The sequence below is a fragment of the Lepidothrix coronata genome, unplaced genomic scaffold (genome assembly GCF_001604755.1).
Source record: "Lepidothrix coronata isolate B3197 unplaced genomic scaffold, Lepidothrix_coronata-1.0 Scaffold0, whole genome shotgun sequence".
In the NCBI taxonomy this organism is placed as follows: domain Eukaryota; kingdom Metazoa; phylum Chordata; class Aves; order Passeriformes; family Pipridae; genus Lepidothrix; species Lepidothrix coronata.
This window is the reverse complement of record NW_016690180.1, coordinates 9,156,580-9,170,581: the sequence shown is the minus strand read 5'-3', so window position 1 is coordinate 9,170,581 and position 14,002 is coordinate 9,156,580. Positions and strand designations below refer to the sequence as shown.

General features: G+C 37.4%; 1 protein-coding gene across 1 annotated transcript in view; it reads right to left on the bottom strand.

Moving 5' to 3' along the window:
* Nucleotides 1-241: 241 nt before the first annotated feature.
* Nucleotides 242-14,002, bottom strand: part of KCTD8 (potassium channel tetramerization domain containing 8) — a 97,778-nt gene continuing 84,017 nt past the window's right edge. The window contains exon 2 of the mRNA XM_017805592.1: nucleotides 242-1,558. Within this exon, the coding sequence (XP_017661081.1) occupies nucleotides 1,098-1,558 (461 nt within the window). The 3' untranslated portion in view covers nucleotides 242-1,097. The remainder of the gene's footprint in view (nucleotides 1,559-14,002) is intronic.

Sequence of the window (14,002 nt, the reverse complement as noted above, 5' to 3'; positions counted from 1 at the left end):
GTAAAACCACTCAGTTTTTCAATTCAGTCCCTGCTGCTTCTTAGTTTAACTCTCTTCCTTTTGGAGAATATCTATGATGGTTCCAATTAAACGGCACTACCCTAAATTTTTTTCCCCTCATTTTAAATGTTTTTTGTTTTGGTTTTTTTTTCAGCACAGTAGTTATGAAACATTAAACAGAAAGTAACAATTTGCTTGATTCTACTTTTAAAAGAGAGAAGAGATAACAATAGTCAAAAAATCTACCAGATGGTTCTTTTAATAAATACATTAAAGTCTCTTTTATTTTTCTCCATTTTTAGCGATTAACATAAAAACTTTCAGACCATCAAACCAGTTTTCACAATCTGCCGTAAATTTGCATTTCACAGAAATAATCCTGACAAGCACTAATAGATGAACGTTATTGGTGCAATAATAAAACAATATAAGGCATATTTACACCATCCTTACATACAGAACACTGTACACACAAAAAAATCACAGGTCCAGAACAAAGTAAATTCAATCCCTTAGACGTTTTATGTTTATAGGCTTGGTATCAAACAAATAGTTCTCCAAGCAACAGACAACCTCTTGTTCTTGTGTGATTTATTTGTAACATTGTGCTCATGCAAAATAGGTATTTGCTTTATTGCATTAACATTGAGAGAATGTTGAGAATTAGTTCCAAAATCTGTTCAATTGAATTTTAAACCCTGTTTCTCTTCATCCTTAGTAAGTCTGAGTCATCTTTATTGGTGACATAAAATGAGATGTTAACTGATGATTGAGATTTTTATTTGGTAAGTTCCAAAACAATAATGAAGCCCAACTGACTACAGTTAGAAAACCATCTTTCTTAACCATGCACTTTTTTCTTTGCTATTATGAAGTGGTTTAGATGAGATGTCTCTTGCATTTTTTAAGTTTCTATCTTTTTATATATATATTTTTAAAGAAAAACATGTACTATCCAACATCCACTGTTCACAGAAAGATATAAGCAGCAGGAATAGCTCTGGTGGCAGAGTTGGCCAGAAGGAGGACATCAGTAAGTTAGTGGCAATGTAATAAACATCAAATGCCCCAGAGATACGTCATGAAAGAGTTGATCACTATAACCCATATTTCTGTAAGAGTTCGGATTGCCAGGGACGTTTGCGCTCTGGAAAATAATCTGGAATGTGGATTTTTTTAAAATCTTGGATACATTTTCTCATTTCTTCCTCAACACTCAGCTTCTCACACACCTTCTTTTTGGAAAGATTTGTTTCTCTGGACTTGCTAATGAGAGTTTGAAAGAGTTCACTGTTCCTGCGTTTGTCTGGAGGTGGCATCCACTGTACTGGGGCCTTCTTAGATGGACGATCCAAAGTCAGAGTATTTGGCTGGTGGGCTGTGGATGGTTGAGTGCTGGTGGCGTTTTCTTGAGGGGTGCTGGCTTCCGAGTGGCTGTCACAGCTTGAGGTGGACAACTCATTACAGGAAGTCCCACTTTCACTGCCCTTGTCCAAGACTTTGTCATGTTTTCTTTCTTCATGGTCTTGTTTTGGGGAAACGGTTCGCTGGGGGGGCCCTAATACAAGGCAGGAGAGAAAAAGTATTAAGCAAGCACTGGTTTACACAGAAAACTGATCAGATACCATTTAGAAAAATGTGACTCAGGGTCTTGGCTGGCATAAATTGGTAGCATTTCGTTGTAGGTAAAAGAACTATACCCAACTAATACACAAGTTGAAGGTCTGGTCCTCAAAATTCTCACTCCTAAAAATGTTTACAGAAAGAATAACTTCACTGCCTGTCTGAGAATCCAGGTAATGAAGTGTGCATAATGCTCATGAATTAGCTGCAGTGGAAATCCTTGCTGGTAAGTTTAAATGAGCTAGTTTGCTACTATACTGCATGAAGTTTATTATGATAAATTAGATTTTGGCATATTAGGGAAATACTACTGTACAATTTGCATGGTCTTCACTTGAATAAAAATATTCCAAGGGCTTAGATTAATTTTTTTTTTTTTGGAAGCTCCTGAACAGTCTACTGATACTATTCTCTGCAGATGTCAACTCTGCAGAAGCCCTGGACCGAAAAAGGAGTATCAAACCTTGAATAACAGAGTGATCACTCACTGTTGACAGTCTTTAGGCTTTTTTTTTGTATCCTACAGTGATTTCACTACACTTCTTACTGTCACTTGTTAGCCCAGACTTGCCTTGGTGCAAGCTCAGAATTCAGCCATACACCTCTTACCGCACAAGCTGGCAGGGAAAAGGTGGTTATGAAGTTATGAGTACAGAGGCACTCTGCCATGGCTCGTAGAGCGGCCTGCCAGCCTCTTGGCAGGCACTGCTCAGCACTTCACACGCCTGAAAATTAAATCTAGGCTGTTATTCTCTCCATATATCATTTTTGCTTTGAAGTCTTAAGCAAAATGAATGTGAAAATTGGGTGGTAGCCGCTAAATCTGTGCAAGCATTTTCATTTTTGAAGCCTTATTTCAATACTCCAGATGTGAAGTGAAATTATGCTATGCTGACATCACATAAACATCACAATCTTACTTAGGACACTACCTTGAGCTGACAGAAATATCTACAGATTTCAAGAGGTGTTGGATCAGACCAAAGGGAAACATTTCAAAGATGTTTAAACATCTAAATGAAAATGTACAGTGGGGCTTCAATGGCAGTTGTGTGCTTGCTACAAATCCTAAAAGTGTCCAAATAGGTTAGGTATCTAAATATCTTACAGTTTACCCAGACACTACCAGCATCAGTTAGCTGCCTTTGGCTAGACCAAAAGTCAGGGTATGACAGCTCTACCTTGAGTCACTGGGACAGAGTTGGCAGGAGATTTTTGATTGACTTAGTATTTTGTTCAGAATTACAAATTAGAAATACAATTACAAAGAATGCAGAAGCAATGTGAACACTCCAGTGTCTTTTTGACAGTGTAGTTCTATGATTCAAAGGAATCTAAGAAGATTGAAATATTTTATGAGACACAGGGGAAAACAAAACAAAGCAAAACGCAAAGGAAAATAAAGAATAATCTAACAACAGCAGCACTGAACAACCTGCTTCACTTTTGTTTTAGCCAGCATCCCAGGATGCCACGTCATGTTTCTGTAGTCCATCTAGAGAAACCCATGAATAACCAAGAGCCAATGAGAGGTAACAATCCATCAGGGCTTGTATACATTACGCAGAATGAAAAACACAAGCAGTTTTCTATTTCATTATATTCAACCCAAATATTTAACACATGGCTTCAGCGATTTCCCTCCTCCTTCTCTTCCAGAAATATGTTCACCTTCTTAAATAGATTTACATGACTTCCTTCTATTGTTGTATCTGGCATTTCATACCGCAAACTATTATATGAATATGCTAAATTGACAGTCAGCTGGCATTACGGAACTACTTTGGCTTTGCAGCATGCAATTATAGAAGTGAGTAGTTAATCAGACAGTGATTTCAGTATCATCACTCTGATTTTCCATAACATGATTAACATCAATATCTAATCTAGTTTACAATCTTGGCTTCTTCAAATATAACAGCCCACTCTAAGACTAAGAAACTAAAGTTTACTGTTAGCAATATTCTATAGTCTTCAACTCTCTTTCCTGCCCATTTTTTTTTCTGTAACTTCATACATCAAGATGTTATTTCTTGTTGGTCTCATTATACTTAGTTCTTGCTTTTCATGGGCTAAAATCTGCAATGGATCAACTAAGGACCAATTTCAAAAAAGCACTGCACACCTTCAAGAATGCAAAAAAAATCCATTTTCTGCTATAAGATTATTCAACAGTGTGACAATAGGCAGGTATTTAAATGCTTTTTTGGATCACAGCCCTGAGATTCAGTACCTTACATCACTGAGTTCTGTATGCTCCACTGAATAGCCTAAATTCAGAATTACTTTAATCCAAACACAAGTTTCTCCCACACCTCTCCTTTTAAAAATTAACAAATCCTCCCTCACAAAGAATTCTTTATATGCCTCTGCACTGCTTTCTCAGTATTGTGTTATTAACAGAAGCAACAGTTCTGCTGGAGGGGAGGTTTTTCTCACAATATTTTCTGCCTACTGAAACCCAAAAGAATTTTTTAAATACACAGGAAAGAATCCTCAAAAGATTTGTTTAATTTTCAACATCAGGGATTATCAGATAAATTTAGCTACATTTCTAATTCAGAAAACATCTCCTTATTGCCCTCTATGCTGCCACATTCTCCTCTGTACCTCCTCAGCCATTTCAGAAGAACACTAGACATATTCAAACAGTTCAGTCTACCTGAAACTACTCATTTTCCAGGAGTGCAGAATAGTTCTTAAAAACACAGAAAAAGCATATTCGCTTCACTGTGCACATAGGTTGGAGAAGACCTTATAGATCAAGTTTAACTATTAGCCTTACACTGCCAAGTCCACATATGACACTAGAAAAATCACTGATTTACAACCTGTCTCTTCCGCTTCTGCCCCTTCTGGGATCTCCCACCTGCTGCTGGTTCCTCATCTTAGAGAAGTTGGAATTGAGTCACTGTATCTTGTTCCTCTCCAGCTCATTCTCCTCTACAAAGATACATCCAGTTGCCCTCTCTACTGCCCAGTTCTTCAAAACCCAGGTAGCACTTCTCCTCCAGGCAGCTCCAGTAGACATTAATCTTAGTTCTTCTTTTTCCTTTAATGTTCTTAAATGGCTACATGTCTCTTAGAAAGTCAGAAAGTGAACTGGACCTTTTCCTGGGCTTACTCACCACCTCTACTATGATGGTGTCATGGTTTAACCCCACGCAGCCACCAAGCCCCACACAGCTGCTCGCTCACTCCCCCACCAGTGCGATCAGGGTGAGAATTGGAAAAGTAAAAGCTAGAAAATTCGTGGGTTGAGGTAAAGACAGTTTAATAGGGAAAGCAAAAGCACACATGCAAGAAGGAAACCAAAGAATTCATTCACTGCTTCCCATGAGCAGGCAGGTGTTCAGCCATCCCCAGGAAAGCAGGATCCCATCATGCATAATGGTTACTTAGGAAAACAAACACCATAACTCCAAACATCTCCATTTCCTCCTTCTTCCCCCCACTTTATATTCTCAGAATGATATCATATGGTATGGAATATTCCTTTGGTCAGCTTGGGTCAGCTCTCCTGGCTGTGTCTCCTCCCAACTTCCCATGCACCCCAAATCTCCTCACCAGCATTGCGGTACGAAAAGCAGAGAAGGCCTTGGCTCTGTGTAAGCTCTATTAAGCTCAGCCATAACAAAAACATTTCTATATTATCAACTTTGCGTTCAGCACAAATTCAAAACACAGCTCCACACCAGCCACTGGGAAGAAAATTAACTACCCCAGTCAAAACCAGCACAGGTGGCTACTAGACTTCCAAGTCTGGTAGACTCAAAAGAACATCTTGAAGATATTTTTCTGATCAGGAAGGCATAATTACATCTACTTTGGCTGTATTTATTCCTAATCTGTGTTGCTCTCTGCACAGATTTTAGCCAATATTTCCTGACAGAACCGACTGATAAAAGAATCACTTTCAATTACTACAAAATATGCATGGAAAATTATCTAGAAACTTATAAACTTAATTCTCTGAAGTGAAAATCTGCTTCTACCAGTTATGACAGCCAAACCAGAAACTAGAAGTCCTTTCTGAATTCCTCAACAAACACTAACTGAGCAACAGAGCTCCATTCAGCAACAGAACATGGCAAATACCAGAGCAAACCATCCACTGGCCAAAAATTGTTTGTTGAAAATTGTAACCATGTACTTCTGGAAGTCAAATAAACATTACATAAATTGCTGTAGATATTCATGAAGTGCAGTCTAAATAACTAATTGGACATTTTTTTATCTCTGTCTCCTACATCAGGAAACAAATACCACACTGGACACAGTAAAAGAATAAAATAATGATCTTCTGCTTATCTATATTTCAATTTTTGTACGCACTTATTTTCTTAAATAATAATACAACAACCTTAAAATAAAGGAAACCATATTCAAATCCAATTAACCTGAATGCTCCATAACATGGCTTCACAAAGAGCAAATCCTGCCTGACCAACCTTGGGGCCTTCTATGATGGAGTGACTATATCAGTGGACACAGGAAGAGCCATGGATGTCATCTACCTGGACGCTTCTAAGGCCTTTAACATAGTCTCCCACAACATCCTTATCTCTAAACTAGAGATAAATGGATTTGATGGGTGGACTGTTTGGTGGATGAGGAATTGATTGACAGTCGCATCCAGGGGGCAATGGTCAATTGCTCAATATCCATATGGGCATCAGTGACAAGATCTGTCCCTCAAGGGTCTGTAATTGGACTGATACTCTTTAATGTCTTCATGACATAGATGAAGACGAAGATGAAATATAAGATTCACAGATGAATCGAGTGTTCCCTTAGCAACTCTGCAGATGACACCAAGCTGAGTGGTGTGATTGACATGCCTGAGGGATGAGATGCCATCCTGAGGGACTTGGACAAGCTTGAGAAGGGGGCCCATGGGAGTCCCAAGCTGCACATGGGTCAGGGCAACTGCTGACATCAATGCAGGCTGGCGGATGAACAGATCAAGAGGCATTGTGAGTGCTGGTGGATGAGACACAGGACATGACCTGGTAATGTGTGCTCTAATTGCAATTGGATTTACATTTTTAATAATTGGGATAGCTATTGGACACTGTATGATTACTCATTTTATTGCTTCTGCTGCTTCTGTCTTTTCTCCTACTCTCATCACCCTCGTGGACAACCCATGAACTGAGGAAAAGTCCGTGGAAGACAGTGTTTCAGCTACAGGGTGGTGTAAGGACTGAGAGCACAGTTGCCTGTCTCAAACACTGTTAAGGCCACAGAAGGACTTCACCATGACATAAGCACAGAATGGCGCTAACTCCAGGCCTGGTAAAGGTGAGATCTGGTTAGCGCATCCTGGGTAATCACCCAGACAAAAATTCCCACTGTGGAATACTGCGTAAAGGAGCAACTGCTCGTATACATATCACTGGTGAAACAAAGGTCACCCCAAGTTATATGACAGATGGCATCTGTGACCATCAACGACCACCAAAGCCCCTCCTTAATATGCCTTTTTGGATACCTGGAACTTGGACTGTAAGATAAGCCCCCTACAGTGGGAACTTGAGATAAGATAAAGGTGGTATTATTGTCTGGGTGTTATCTCAGACATAGGGAAAGTTTAACAAAGTTCAGGGCGAAGAATGTATCACTGATTATGGACACAAAGAAAGCAGAATTTACAGACCATGAGCAAAGCTGCTCTACTGAAATCTGCTCTGACTGGGTAAAATGTAATTCTGGCAGGGGGAGATCATGACCATCAACTCAAGGTCCACAGACTCAAGAAACCCACTGACTCAAAAGAAGAGAAAGACCTAGCATGTGGACTAATTAGAAATAGAAGTGAGGGAATCAATTAACCAACAGAATAAGAGAACTGCGTAGCCAATGAGCATTAATTCCTTTGTTTGCTAAAATGTATAAATGATGGAAAGTTTTGAATTACCTCAGGACCCCCTCCACCAAGAAACCTAGGGTGAAGAAGGACCGATGGGACGTAGCTGGATCCATGGATGGTGACCATCTTCTGCTTGATCTCTCTCACCTCCTCCTTCACCCCTCTGTTTTCTATTTCTTTCTATCTCTCTTCCTCACATTCACTGTTAAATAAAATCTGCATTGTTGACAAGTCCAAGCCTATAGACTTGTTTGCACATTAATTCAGGCAGAAGCATCTCTCAGTAATCAGATCTTAACATGTTCATAGCTCAGAAAGCCAACATCAAAAGCAGTGTGGCCAACAGCTCAAGGCAGGTGATTCTCCCCCTCTGCTCTGCTTTCATGAGACCCCACCCGGAGCACTAGGTCCAGCTTTGGCGCCCCTAACACAGGGACCTGTTGCAGTGAGCCCAGAGGAAGCCACAAGGATGACCAGAGAGCTCGACCACCTCTCCTATGAACACAGGCTGTGAGAGTTGGGGTTGTACAGCTTGGAGAACAGAAGGTTCCAGGGACACCTCATTGCAGCCTTTCAGTACCTAAAAAGGGCCTACAAGAAAGATGGGGAGAAGCTTTTTAGTAGCACCTGTTGTGATGGAACAAGGAATAATGATTTTAAATTAAAAGAGGGTAAATTTAGACTAGATATAAGGAAGAAAGATTTTGCAATGAGGGTGGTGAAACACTGGAACAGTTTGCCCAGAGAGGTGGTGGAAACCCCATCCCCAGAAATGTTCAAGGTCAGGCTGGACGAGGCCCTAAGCAACCTAATCTGTTTGAAGATATCCTTGCTCATTGCAGGGTGGAGTTGGACTAGATGGCCTTTAAAGGTCCCTTTCAACCCAAACTGATTCTCTCCTCTCCCGAGGTCAAATGCCTGGTTTCTTGTATGCACAGTGTCAGCTGCATGAACTAACTTCCTCACTCAGCTACTCAGCCCTACAGTGTCTCAAAAATAATTTGTTTATAATTCAGTTTATTTTTACTGCAGAATGTAAAAGAAGTTGTGAACACTTGCACAGATTGCTGCGATTAGCTATTTTAGTAACTACTGTGTTGACATGAAAAATAGAAAATCTTAGCTCTGGAGTGCCACAGTTATAGCTGGATGCAAGACATGTATATAAGAGTTGAAGCTGATATAAAAACAGTCATTTGGAAAAAAACTCATAACAAAAACTTTAAATGTGTTTAATATGCAATACCTCAATCAAGAAGAATACAATCTGTTAGAGATGCTATCTTTCACTGTTGTTTCAAAATATATGCATGAAAAAAGTGGACTGATTTGAGTTTTACCAAGCCCCTTGCCAGCACTATAAAATAAAGCCTGTTAGTTGATTTAAATAAAAACCTAAAGTCTCGAGTCTTTTTATAATGTCATTTTAGCGAAAACAATGTTCTTGCAGGTCTTTTATCTTCATAATTTCCTGTTTCTTAAAATGTACTGAAAAACCCAAACCCCAGCCTTACTAGATACAGTCTACTGAATTAATGAAATAATCCAATTAATTATATCAGTTCCTTTGAACTGATATAGCTATACACAAAACTAATTATTGCATAAGCAAAAAATTTTTAGTAAATATATTTATGACAACTTCAACAAACATCTTCAAAAAGATGTTTCTTCTTTCAAGAACATCTTTAAAAATTGCAGCAAAATTGTTAATAAAATTATGGTGTAAAATACTGAAACAGCAAAAAAATCCCGTGTTTCTAATTGATTTCTTAAAAAATGAAAACAGGAGGGCAACAGAGTTTTAAACTGGCTGATTTTACTGGATGGCTTAGAAACATAATAGCAACGAGAACAAGGGTTATTTTTATTTGTACCTGCAGAAGAAATGATCTCTAATCCAACAATATTATTTGCAGTTTGAGTCAGAATTTTTGCATGCTTGAAAATATTGACATTATGTGATTTTCACATGATTTTGCATGAAATGAAATTTTCCCCACATTGTTTTGCATAGTGAAAAGTCTTTATTTTTATAGGCTACAGAGGACCTTTAGTCTGGGACACAAATAAGTTAAACACCTGAATGAGCTTCTCCTCTACCTGCTAATTCAAAATGACATTATATACAGAGTGAATATAAAATGAAACCTTTTGTGTTGTATGATTTAATCCTAAGAATCTAAGTAAAATTAACTATACTATATATAAACTATATATTACTATAAAAACTATATATATTAACTATATATACATAAAATTTACAACCATAGAAAAAATACTAATCAAATCTCACATTATGATGGACTTATCCATCTAATATATCTAGGGTTTTTATTACCTTCCACCATGACTGGAAGTATTACATGAAACTAAATGCTTAGAGAGAAGTCACCTGTGAAATCTGATGACAAGTTATGGCTACTGTGGGAACACTTTCATTACCAGAAGTCTGAGTACTTAATATCACACTTCAGTAGTAAATGATTACCTTTTATGTCTAATTTAACTTTATTTATTTAAAAGATTATTTTTAAAAGCTATAAAAGGATAGCTCTAAACCCCTGACATTTTCAGTGGCATAATAATGGTATTTTAGAACAAAATCCTGTTCTTAGAGCTCGGCTCAACACATGAATTCAATCCCTGAGACGGGCACAGGATTCAGCTTGCCTCTTACCACTAGAGTTGTAGGTTAAAACTGTAGCTTTAGGGCTGGCAAATCTACAAGGCACTTCCTGACCACTGCACTCTGTCCTAGTTAATGCACTACAAAATTAAGCTAAATCCATTGCTTGGATCTAGCAGTGAGAGTTTATGTGAGTTTAATTCCATACAGCTTGTCACAGAAACTTTGCTACTAATTTTAGGCATTGCAATTTACATCTAACTTAGTTCTGGGGGTTGGAAGAAGGAGGGGAGATGGAAGGCCATGTCTCAAGAAATGTCTATTTTGAGGTTAATATGGAGGCCTATACATGAATTAAGTGGCATGCAGTCCTCAGCTGTCCCTCTGCCCATGGATGAATTTTATCCATTATGAACATTCTAAACAATCAATACTAATAACTAAGTGTATAATATGAGAAATACCTAAGTGCTCTTGACAAGTGGTGCACTTATGGGAAAAATTGAAGAGTTCAGCATAGAAATTTCTGTGGTATAAAATTTTGTGTGGGAGTCCTTATGCTGTGTGGCTTCAAATTGCTTCAAGTAAAAAAAAAAATATATTCAGTTTCCAATTTGGGTCTCATATGGTACAAAATTTCAAACCACTTTTTGAATTAAAGGCCTGATCCAAAGAATGCTTAGTGTATAATAGTGAAGTATTTTTCAGAAAGGAGGATTGAAATTCAGCCTTTCCTATTTTCTTCCTCCTTTGAGATGAGTGATGAATTGCTATGGATAGCCAAATGCTCACACTTTCATGTTCTTTGCTCCAACTGAGGCTTGGCTTTAGTCACTGCAAAGCAGAATAGCTTCAAAAAAAATGAGAAGAATGTCTCTTTCACTTTCGATTACTTCAGGGTAAAATATTCATTTGGAAGAAGCAAGTTAACTTCCCTCAGGCACAGGAGAGAATTAGTATCTGTGAGGCTTTGATTTATTACTCTGCTAAGTCCTGAACTCTTGGGTAAAAGGCCAGCACTGTTGACGTATCAGCTTCGGTGCTTTGAACAGAACCTGAATTTTACATGATTTAAGAAAGCCAAGCAAGTTGGCTTGCAAATGAGACTGCTGCAGAGGGGCTTGTGAATCTCAGAAGGGCTTCCTTGACATGAAGAATAACACTTAGGTTACTCACATTTTATCAAAACTGTTTTGTAAACCATGCCCTATGCTCTGGCAAAACTTCAAATTCATATCTACAGGGCATGTAAACTGGTTTGGCTTCATTAATAAGCTGATTCTGAGCTGAGTCTGCGTCCAAAATAGCATACATTAAAAAAAAAAAATATTAAGACTTAAATGTTGACCACATTTAAGTCAAAGACAACACACTCTGTGACCTTAAGTTCCACAGAATTAATTAAAAAATAAAGCCTGTTCATTCTAGCGTGAATGCAAAAAATGATCTTAGAAGGAAAGCAATTTAATGCTGAAAACAGAAAGGGTGAAAAAATACTGTCTTTTCTTAAAGAAAAAAAAAAGAAGTTAGACTGACTTCTATAACTTTACATATTTTACTCAAAAAGCATATTTTTATTGGCATCCCTAGACAATTCATTCTTAGATGAAGCCAAGCAAAATTACTGCAAATAATACTTTAGCCCCCAAATATTTAAAATAGAACATATTAATTCTATGTTCTAAAGAAAACTTCACCATATACTTAATTATCAAGTTTGTTAGAATATAGAACCTATAATAATGTGTTCAATGAGTCATTGTAGATAAACTAAAGAAATTATGAGATTTTTTTTTTAAAAATCATGGAGATTGTCAGAGATAAAGACAAAGTATGCCCTTTGATTATTTGGAATTGTTATACTACATTTAGAATTTAATAGAACATGCAAATTTCCCCATAATACTTCCTCTCCTCTACTGCCAAACCCATCTCACACGCTTTGATTCCATCACAAAATTTCAAAGTGTGAACTGTACGCTGAAGTCTTCTTGGTAATGTTTCATAATATTAAGAAAGAATTTTAGGAGTGTTTATTTGCTATTTCATGGACATTTCAATAGGAAGAATATGTCTGTGATTGAGCTCTTGATGAAGCCTTTTATTTAAACCTCCTTACCTGCCAGGGTAAGATAAAAAGACACTGTGTAGTGACAGCAGCTGTATTGGGCATAGCTCCCACAGGGGAAATTACCCTTTAATGGTGTTAAGCTCGATGGTGTGTGAATGGTTATGTGGTACTTGAAGTGAATGAACAAATTCATCTTTCAGATTAGGACCACATGCCTGTAAGTGATAAGTGCTCTGTCTCAAAAGTAAAAAAAAAAAAAAGAACACAACATAAAAATATTTTTCTGTCACATTTACTACCACCTGATGTTAAACTAACTTCTAGAAAGGACACAGTAGAATGAATGAAATAAATCAAGGAGGAAAATTTCTTTGCTTCTTTCCAGTCAAGTTGTATTTTAAATATTAACATTATTCATTACATCAAAAGACTAATTAGTATATATAAAGGCAACTATTGTTGTTATTTGGAATGACAGAAGATACACAATAAACCATCTGTGCCCAGCTTGAATTCATTAGATATTTCACCTGAATCTTGTTTTGAACAAATGACCAACCCACGTGCCTTTCATTTGTTACTTTACCAGCTGGGTTCCATGCTAGGCCGAAGAGTACTTAAATAGGAGAGACTGAGTAAAATTCTGCCAGGTAGTTTGTTGTGTTCCAGTAAACCAATGAAGAGTCTGAAGGTTTTTATTAAATATATTAATCTTAAAAATTTGAAGTCATTCTGAGAAATGTCTTTTCTAGGTAGGTAAGATAAAGATGACAGGAAAGGTCAGTAGTTTTTATATCCAACTACAAACAGAGTCACACATTGAAGATGACATTTCTATTTTCTGAAGTTAGAGATGGCTACAGCATTAATGCCCTGTTGGACATATGAGAAGAAAACGAAAAGTTTGGAATAGATAAGATACAAACTGAATCAATATCAAAAGATTCAAAGCCAGGAAACCACCAATATTGCCAATATCTACCCCCTGTGTATTATGCATGACAGATTTTATCCATTTGGGGATTATATCACTATGTTAGTACTTTGCAGCCAAAGATGTCAATCTGTCTGATTACTCTTAAAGAGAGCAATGTTTAGCAAACAGGTTGCACAATGTTCTGCAAAATCACAGAAGGAAAATTAAAAAGTCTACTCCAGCTAAAGGAATACTGTAAAGTTATCTCACAAGTTCCTAGCAGGCAACACAAACTTTCAGAGTCAACCAGATGCTTCACATTTTGTATATTAAGTTATTTGGCGAAACAAGACTCACTGAAGCAGTATAGAATTTTCTTCCTGAAGCAAGATCCAGATGTCATCACATTCTTCAGTGGTGATCATACGCTATATCACTCTCCGCTAACAGCAGAGTAATAGCAATAAAATACAAATATTATACAAGTAGCAGTACAGCTGAACTTGATCTTCAGATTGGAGGGATTTGGTTATTTTAGAATGAAAATAATTTGTCACAAACGTATTTTACATGTGGAATGGTTGATTTGTTCTTCCCCCACCTGCAGAAATATTTTTCCCTTGCCAAAAATCTGAAAATGTAGGTACTTAAAATAATTTTAATGCTTGAAGGAAGTCTCAGAAATTAATGCACTGGTATACATGACAAATGAATAGAGCTATCATAAAAAGCATGCTTCTTCCATAACTTCACTTGCTACACTGAATAGCCCCAATTGCTTGTATTTCAGTAACATCTCGGCAACATCTGGCAGATGTTCCTGCCATTCATTTACAAACCATAAAGTAGGTTCATGCTCAGCTCTGATATTACCTTTTTTGACTGGTTATT